This window comes from Lampetra fluviatilis, chromosome 67 (assembly GCF_964198595.1).
Source record: "Lampetra fluviatilis chromosome 67, kcLamFluv1.1, whole genome shotgun sequence".
NCBI lineage: Eukaryota > Metazoa > Chordata > Hyperoartia > Petromyzontiformes > Petromyzontidae > Lampetra > Lampetra fluviatilis.
Genome location: NC_136341.1, coordinates 4,984,259 through 4,994,258, shown reverse-complemented (window position 1 = coordinate 4,994,258; position 10,000 = coordinate 4,984,259). Strand labels below are relative to the sequence as shown.

The 10,000-nt window shown below is 64.7% G+C and overlaps 1 protein-coding gene across 1 annotated transcript in view; it reads right to left on the bottom strand.

Annotated features, from left to right (window-relative positions):
* The window catches only part of LOC144952408 (mitogen-activated protein kinase kinase kinase kinase 4-like), a 172,565-nt gene that overhangs the window by 71,200 nt on the left and 91,365 nt on the right, over positions 1–10,000 (bottom strand). The window contains 1 exon segment of the mRNA XM_078882803.1: positions 7,065–7,361. Within this exon segment, the coding sequence (XP_078738929.1) occupies positions 7,065–7,361 (297 nt within the window).

Here is a 10,000-nt window from a genome sequence, read left to right as displayed (position 1 = left end):
AGGGCACCGGGACTCCCTCGCCGGCGAGTTCCGGAGCGTGCCAGGCGGTAGCGGGTCCCGGTGGCTCGCGCGCAGAGGAAAGGGCGGCATGTAGAGCCACAGACTCAGAGAGCCACAGACTCAGAGAGAGAGCCACAGACTCAGAGAGCCACAGACTCAGAGAGCCACAGACTCAGAGAGCCACAGACTCGTGTGAAGAACCATAAACTCACAACGGTGAGTCGTAGACTCACACAGAGAGCCACAGACTCAGAGAGCCACAGACTCAGAGAGAGAGCCACAGACTCACACAGAGAGCCACAGACTCAGAGAGCCACAGACCCAGAGAGAGAGCCACAGACTCAGAGAGAGAGCCACAGACTCAGAGAGCCACAGACTCGTGTGAAGAACCATAAACTCACAACGGTGAGTCGTAGACTCACACAGAGAGCCACAGACTCAGAGAGAGAGCCACAGACTCAGAGAGAGAGCCACAGACTCAGAGAGCCACATACTCGTGTGAAGAACCATAAACTCACAACGGTGAGTCGTAGACTCACACAGAGAGCCACAGACTCAGAGAGCCACAGACTCAGAGAGAGAGCCACAGACTCAGAGAGAGAGCCACAGACTCAGAGAGCCACAGACTCGTGTGAAGAACCATAAACTCACAACGGTGAGTCGTAGACTCACACAGAGAGCCACAGACTCAGAGAGCCACAGACTCAGAGAGAGAGCCACAGACTCAGAGAGAGAGCCACAGACTCAGAGAGCCACAGACTCGTGTGAAGAACCATAAACTCACAACGGTGAGTCGTAGACTCACACAGAGAGCCACAGACTCAGAGAGCCACAGACCCAGAGAGAGAGCCACAGACTCAGAGAGAGAGCCACAGACTCAGAGAGCCACAGACTCGTGTGAAGAACCATAAACTCACAACGGTGAGTCGTAGACTCAGAGAGAGAGCCACAGACTCAGAGAGAGAGCCACAGACTCAGAGAGAGAGCCACAGACTCACGCAGACTGAGATGCGGTTCCCAAGGGAGATGTTAACTCCCTCGCCCGGCATGCAGCGAGCAGGCCGTGGGTTCGACCCCGATGCCTGTGCAGCCGCACACATTTGGAGTTTGTGTGCCGCTCTCTCTCTCCGTCTCTCTCTCCGTGGTCCCGTGGATTTTCCTCCGGGATTTTTCTAGACCCCCCCCCTCTCCCCTCCGCGTAAAGAATCGACGTATCTCGCCACTGCCGTCAATCTCCGTCGTTTGCGACGTCCCAGGTTGTCATCTTGGCACCCGGTGTAAAAAAAATAAAATAAAAAAAAATGGCCGTTAAGTGCGGCAAGCCGATCCCGGCTCTCGGCCCGGTCGCCAGCGGGCGCCGCACACACCGCCGCCGGCGCCACCGGCGCCGCCACCAGCCACGCTCCCCGTCGGTGGCGCTACCGCCGCTCCCGCCGGCGCTCACCTTGCCGACACGATCCAGCAGCGAGCAGGAGGCGCTCTTCGAACCCATCCCTCCGCCGCCGCCGCAACCGCCGGACAGATCGTCGACCGAGCCGGCGAGCCGGCGCCGGCGCCGCACCCGCTCCAGCTCGGCGCGCAGGAACCCGCTGGGGGTCGACGAGAAGAGGGCGCCGTGCCTCTGGGCAGCCGGCGGCGGCGGCGACAATGGCGAGCAGAGCGCCAGCAGGCTCTCGCTCGAGCTCCCGCTACGGCTCGACGGCTGCGCCGGCGGCAACTTCCGCCCGCCGCCGCCGCCGCCGGGAGAGAAACAGAAGATCCTCGGCACGTCCGGCTGGCGCCCTGGCGCCGCCCGGCGCCTCCCGCGGTTCCGCGACGACGACGAAGAGGAGGAGGAGGAGGACGAGGAGGAGCCGCCGCCGGCGCCGCCCGCCGCCCGCAGCGTGCCCTCGTCCGCCGGCGCCAGCCCCTTGCTCGCGAGACGCGCCATCACCAGCTCGCGCGTCATCTTCAGGAACTCGGAGCGGCTGGCGGCTGCCGCGGCGGCGGGGAGGGGGGGCGGCCGCGCCGCCAGCGGGCACGAGCCGCGCCGGTCCCGCTCCCCGCGGTCGGGAGACGGCGCGGGGGGGGGGGGCGGCTTCCGCGCCGGGGCTCGGCCGGTGCGGTGGCTGCGGCGGCGGCGGGATGGGCCGCCGCCGATGATGGGGGGCGGCCGGGGGGGGCGGCCGGGTCGAGAGGGCGCCACCGCGGCAGTGGCGCCGTCTCCTCCTCCTCCTCCTTGTCGGCGGCGGCGACGCCGGCCTGCTTGCGCCCGTGCCGGTTCCCATGGTTTCCGCGCGAGGAGAGAGGAGACCCCCGTTAGTTCATCTCGCGGCACGAGCGCCGGTGCCGCCACGGACCCGCCGGGGATACCCCCCCCTAGGTCGTCTCAGCCACAAAAGCCGAGGCGGCCGGCGGTCGCGTGTGCGCAAGCCGGGCACCGCCCGCTAACGGCTACGCCGGGGCCAGCTCGGCCTTTGCCGGGCGGCACTGCCAGACCCACCGCCGGCCTGGCTGGCTCCTCGCGCCAAAACTTTCTTCTAAAAGTTGCCCTCTCCCCACCTCAAGTCTGGCCGGTGGGCAATGTTCACCAGGGCGGTGGATGGGGGGGGTGGTGGTGGTGGTGGTGGTGCAGGGGGGGGGGGGGGCAGGCAGAGGGGGCAGGTGGCGATCCGGTGTAGGGGGGTGTCGGCCACGCTGGAGGAAGGAGGTTTCGTCCGGCGATTCACCGATTCACCGATTCAAGAGACCCACCAGCACCGAGCGGACTCCGAGAGAGGGAAGAGAGATCTCCACAGATTGATTCCCGGGAAGGAAAGAACCTCCAATGCAGAGCTGAGCACCACCACCACCACCGCCACTACCGCCACCACCACCGCCACAACCGCCACCACCAACAAAACCAACCACACGAAATTTGTGAAGCCGTCACGTGGAAGGACGGAGGTCACGGGGGACGGGGCAGGCCCCCCAGGTGGTGCCGTCGACAGACCCAGCAGGTGCCATGAGGTTGACCGACTGAGATGACTACCGGCAGATGCACCACCTGTGCCCCCTACTGTGCCAGGCTAGGTGCAGGAGGCCACGGGGTGGGGTGGGTGGGGTGGTGACCGACTGAGATGACCGGGCAAATGCAACCCACCACCACCACCACCACCATCCGTGCTACCACCGCTTTTTCCATATTTCCATCAAACCCCCCCCCCCCCCCGTCCTTTTCCCCGTAGCTTGCGCCCCTCCGTAGGGATAGGTGGGGGGTTGGGGGAGGGTTTGGCGCTGGCACCGGCATATCGGCCACCGGCACAAGTCGTGGTGGAACGTGTCGTGCGGCAGGCCGCCGATGACGCGGCTCAAATTCTACGCCTCGTGGGAGAACAACGGCGCGGTGAGCAACGAGATTTGGAGTTTGTGGCGTCTCTCTCTCTCTCATCATCATCACGGTGGCTAGGAGATGTTGACGACCTCAACTGGTGTACAGGAGGTCGTGGGTTCCGATCCAGACCCTGACGACGCCTGCTGCTGCTGTAGATTTGGAGTTTGCGTGTCTCTCTCATCATCATCATCATCATCACGGTGGCTGGGAGATGTTGACTACCTCGCCTGGTCTACAGGAGGTCGTGGGTTCAATCCCGACCCTTACGATACCTGCTGTAGATTTGGAGTCTGCGTGTCTCCCTCTCTCATCATCATCATCACGGTGGCTGGGAGATGTTGACTACCTCGCCTGGTCTACAGGAGGGCGTGGGTTCGATCCCAAACCCTGATGCCTCAAGTCGGCATGTCTCTCTCTCTCGCTCTCCCCGTGGTCGCGTGGATTTTTCTCCGGGTCATCCGGTTTTTCCCCCCTCCGCATTTAGAACGGACGTCACCAGTGACTGCCGCTGTAAATCCAAACAACAACAACAACAACACCAACACCCCGATACAAATGTGGTGGAGAGAGATGCGGGGAGCAGCTGCCGTTGCGCGGGAAAGCGGGGAGGGTTTGCCCAAATCTTCTTTACAGCCAAACATCGACGGGTTTTTTCTTCCTCTTCTGCAGAAGCGGTGAGCGGCGGTGATCGGCTTCACCGATGGCGGTTGAGCGGCAGTGAGCGGCTTCACCGATGGCGGTGAGCGAGCGCCAGGGGGAAGAAACGTTGGGCCCCGGGTTCAACAGCGTGTCCCGGGCGGCGTGCAACTCATGAGCCGACCGCGTCAGCCGACCGCCGCAGCTGAAGCGGTGAGAGGAGGGGGAGTTGGGAGTGGCGCGGTGACGGTGACGGTTGGCGGTGGCGGTGACGGTGGCGGCGACGGGCGCCAGCCAAGAGAAAATAACCAAAAATGCCCACGGGCCCTGTCCGGTTGAGAAGGAAGGCCGGAAGCCGTCGGGCTAGAGGGCCCCGAAAAAAAACACGAGCGGAGCAGGAAGAAGAAGGCGTAAGTAAGTAAGTCAGGAGAAGGAGGCGGAGGGAGGGAGGAGTGATGAGAGCTGCATCTCCACCGCGGGGCGGCGAGATTGGCCGTCACCGTCACACCTTGACGAGTCGGTCGAGGATTCCGCACGACTGCGAGCGGTGGCGCGCCGCCAGCGGGGCCGGCGCTGGCGGGGCTTTGCCGGCGGCGCCGTCCGGCAGGAGGAGCTCCATGGAGGAGGACCAGCGGCACGCGTCGGCGGCGCGCTGGCGCCCGCCGGCGAGAAACACGGAGAGACGTTAGTGTCTAGAGTTGAAGTCATCTTCTTGGTTCTTTCGGTAAAGTCACCACGTAGTAAGGAAGTAATAAAATAATAAAAATAAAACATAATAAAATACAATTCTCACGACGTTTCGGCCACAACGCAAGCAGCCGTCCTCAGGTGAAAAACATGTCTCTGTCTTATCGACAGACCTGTTCTTCACCTGAGGACGGCTGCTTGCGTTGTGGCCGAAACGTCGTGAGAATTGTGTTTTATTTTTATTATTTTATTACTTCCCTTCTACGTGACTTTACCGAAAGAACCAAGAAGATGAATCCCTGCAGTCACGAAAGCCTTAAATCGAATTCTAGATTTGAAGCTTTCGTGACTGCAAGGATTCACACTCTTAATTCTTTCGGTAAAGTCACCGTGTGGGTAAATAAATAAGAATTTGTTATTTTATTTTTATTAATTTTATTTCATTTTTTTACCTACGTGACTTTACCGAGCTAAGAGTACGGAGAGACGTGTGGCACGGGGGGGGGGGGGGGGGAGAGACACACGGCGCCGTGGACACGAAGAGACACGCCGGGTGAGGTGGAGGGGGTCAGCCCACACCCTGGCGTGACACACGCGTGACGCACACACCCGCGTGACGACACATACACGTGACGGACACACACACGCGTGACGCACACACCCGCGTGACGACACATACACGTGACGGACACACACACACGTGACGGACACACACACACGTGACGGACACACGCACGTGACGGACACACACGCACGTGACGGACACACACACACGTGACGGACACACACACACGTGACGGACACACGCACACGTGACGGACACACACACACGTGACGGACACACGCACGTGACGGACACACACACACGTGACGGACACACACACACGTGACGGACACACGCACACGTGACGGACACACACACACGTGACGGACACACACACGTGACGGACACACACACACGTGACGGACACACACACACGTGACGGACACACACACGTGACGGACACACACACACGTGACGGACACACACACACGTGACGGACACACGCACGTGACGGACACACACACACGTGACGGACACACACACGTGACGGACACACACACACGTGACGGACACACACACACGTGACGGACACACACGCACGTGACGGACACACGCACGACAACACACACGACGGACACACACGACGGACACACGCGTGACGGATACACGCGACGGACACACGCGTGACTGACACACGTGACGGACACACGTGACGGACACACACGCGACGGATACACGCGCGCGCACGGCGCTATCGTGGACAACGACCAGCGTTCGCCACCGAGCGACGGCACCGCCGCGCTCGTGCCAGGCTGGGTGCACGTCGGGGGCCTTGAGGTGCGGGAGGGCTCGCTTGCCGCTGCCGGCAGCACGTGCCGCGAGTTGACTGGCCGAGATGACCGGCTAACACCGCAGCCGGCTAATAACACGCACACCGCTAACACCACAACTGGCTAAACACACCACTAACACCACAACCAACCCATGCACACACACTTACCCACCCACACACACACCCACCCGACACTCCACACACACACACACCCACTCACCCACCCACCCATCCACTCACCCACCCACCCACTCACCCACCCACCCACTCACCCACCCACCACCCACCCATCCACTCACACACCCACCCACCCACTCACCCACCCACCCACCCACTCACCCACCCACCCACCCACCCACCCACCCACTCACCCACCCACCCACTCACCCACCCACCCACTCACCCACCCACCCACCCACTCACCCACCCACCCACCCACTCACCCACTCACCCACCCACCCACCCACCCACTCACCCACCCACCCACCCACTCACCCACTCACCCACCCACCACCCACCCATCCACTCACACACCCACCCACTCACCCACCCACCCACCCACTCACCCACCCACCCACCCACTCACCCACCCACCCACCCACTCACCCACTCACCCACCCACTCACCCACCCACCCACCCACTCACCCACCCACCCACCCACTCACCCACCCACCCACCCACCCACTCACCCACCCACCACCCACCCATCCACTCACACACCCATCCACTCACACACCCACCCACCCACCCACACACCCACCCACCCACCCACTCACCCACTCACCCACCCACTCACCCACTCACCCACCCACTCACCCACCCACCCACTCACCCACCCACTCACCCACCCACTCACCCACCCACTCACCCACCCACCCACTCACCCACCCACTCACCCACCCACTCACCCACCCACTCACCCACCCACCCACTCACCCACCCACCCACTCACCCACTCACCCACCCTTCCACCCACCCACCCACACTCTCACACACGCGCGATGTCACGCACCTCTCTGGCCCACGCTGGCTTCTCGCTGGGGTTGTGGTTCTGGTAGTGATACAGCTGCTGCTGCTGCTGCTGCTGCAGCTGCTGCTGCTGATTGGCGTGGGCCGCAGCTGCCGCCGCCGCAGCCGCCGCCACGGTGGTGGCCGGCGCCGCCGCACCGGTTGCCTTGCCGACGCCGCCTCCGCCACCACCACCGCCCTGCACCTGCTGCAGCTGCTTGAGGTAGGCCTGCTCCTGCTGCAGGCGCCGGTGCAGCTTCTCGGCCTGAAGCTGCTCCTCCATCTGCTTGCGCTTGTACTCCTGGGGGGCGGGGGGGGGGGGGGGACACGCGGGATGACGGCGTGGCGGGCGGCAAGGCACGGCGCGCGTACGGCACCGTGAGCGGTGGTGGTGGTGGTGGTGGTGAAGGTGGTGGTGGTGAAAGGTGGTGGTGAAGGTGGTGGTGGTGGTGGTGAAGGTGGTGGTGGTGAAAGGTGGTGCTGGTGAAGTCGGTGGTGAAAGGTGGTGGTGGTGGTGGCGGAAGGCGGTGGTGGTGGTGAAGGTGGTGGTGGTGGTGAAGGTGGTGGTGGTGCTGGTGAAAGGTGGTGGTGGTGGTGGTGAAGTCGGTGGTGGTGGTGGTGAAGGTGGTGGTGGTGGTGAAGGTGGTGGTGAAGTCGGTGGTGGTGAAAGGTGGTGGTGGTGAAAGGTGGTGGTGGTGAAAGGTGGTGGTGGTGGTGGTGAAGGTGATGGTGAAGGTGGTGGTGGTGGTGGTGAAGTCGGTGGTGGTGGTGGTATTGGTGAAAGGCGGTGGTGGTGGTTAAGGTGGTGTTGGTGAAGGTGGTGTTGGTGAAAGGCGGTGGTGGTGGTATTGGCGGTGGTGGTGTTGGTCAAGGTGGTGGTGGTGGTGGTGAATCCGGTGGTGGTGGTGGTGGGTAGTGGCGGTGGTGGTGGCGGGTCAAGGCAGTAGTGGTGATAGTGATAGTGGTGTTAGCAGCGCGGGTGGCGGTGTTGATGGTGGCAATTGTGGTGAAGGTGGTGGTGGTGGTGGTGGTGTACGAGGTGGTGGTGGTGGTGTACGAGGTGGTGGCGGTGGTGGTGTACGAGGTGGTGGTGATGGTGGTGGTACGAGGTGGTGGTGGCGGTGGTAGGTGGCTGGTGGTGGTGGTGTACGAGGTGGTGGTGGTGGCGGGTGGTGTGGTGGTGGTGGTGGTACACGTCGCCTGACACCCACAGGACAGGCAAGGGACACCACCTTTGACGCACGCACTTTGGTGTACACACACACACTAACACACACACACACACTAAACACATCACACTAAACACACACACACACACACTAAACACATCACACTAAACACACACACACACACTAAACACACACACACACTAACACATCACACTAAACACACACACACACACACACTAAACACACACACACACACTAAACACATCACACTAAACACACACACACACACACTAAACACATCACACTAAACACATCACACTAAACACACACTAAACACACACAGCGCACACATGGAAAACCACACACTCGGTACGCGCCACGTACACACACACACACAAACACCCATCCAGACCACACACACACACAAACACCCCATCCAGACCCACACACACACGAACACCCAACCAGACACACACACGCGCACACACACCACACACACACTGCGTGCCCGGTGACCCCCGGCGTGCCCGGTGACCCCCGGCGTTGCCCGGTGACCCCCCGGCGTGCCCGGTGACCCCGGGGCCGTGCGGGGTGGGAACAGGAGGAGCGCAGAGGGCGGCAGAGGAGAGATGCTCACGGGGGGGGTGGTGGTGGCGGTGGGTGGCGGGTGGCGGCGGTGGTGGCGGTGGCGGTGGTGGGGGGCGGTGGCGGTGGCGGGGGGCGGTGGCGGGTGGTGGTGGTGGTGGGGGCGGTGGCGGTGGCGGTGTGGCGGTGGCGGTGCGTGGGGGGGCGGGTGGCGGGTGGCGGGGGGGCGGTGGCGGGTGGTGGTGGTGGTGGGGGGCGGTGGCGGGTGGTGGTGGCGGTGGTGGGTGGGGCGGGTGGCGGTGGCGGTGGCGGTGGTGGCGGGCGTGGCGGTGGTGGGGGGGCGGTGGCGGGTGGCGGTGGCGGTGGTGGGGGGGCGGTGGCGGGTGGCGGGTGGCGGTGGGCGGGGGCGGGGGCGGTGGCGGGGTGGTGGTGGCGGTGGTGGGGGGCGTGGCGGGTGGTGGGGGGCGGTGGCGGTGGCGGGGGGGCGGTGGCGGGTGGTGGTGGTGGTGGCGGGGCCGGTGGCGGGTGGTGGTGGTGGTGGCGGTGGTGGGGGGGCGGGGTGGGGGGGCGGGTGGCTGGTGGCGGTTGGTGGGGGGGGCGGTGGCGGTGGCGGGGGGCGGGTGGCGGGTGGTGGTGGTGGTGGGGGGGGCGGTGGCGGGTGGCGGTGGCGGGTGGTGGGGGGCGGGTGGCGGTGGCGGGGGGCGGTGGCGGGTGGTGGCGGTGGGGGGGCGGGGCGGTGGGTGGCGGTGGGTGGCGGGGTGGGTGGCGGGTGGCGGTGGTGGCGGTGGCGGGTGGGGGGCGGTGGCGGGGGCGGTGGCGGTGGCGGGGGGGTGGCGGGTGGCGGGGGGGGGCGGTGGGCGGTGGCGGGTGGGCGGTGGTGGGGGGCGGTGGCGGTGGGTGGGGGGCTGGTGGCGGGGGGCGGTGGCGGGTGGTGGTGGGTGGTGGCGGGGCGGTGGCGGGTGGTGGTGGGTGGTGGCGGTGGTGGGGGGGCGGTGGGCGGGTGGGTGGTGGGCGGTGGTGGGGGGCGGTGGCTGGTGGCGGGGGGCGGTGGCGGTGTTGGTGGTGGTGGTGGGGGGCGGTGGCGGGTGGCGGTGGCGGTGGCGGGGGGCGGTGGCGGTGGTGGGGGGCGGTGGCGGGGTGGGCGGTGGCGGTGGTGGGGGGCGGTGGCGGTGGCGGGTGGTGGTGG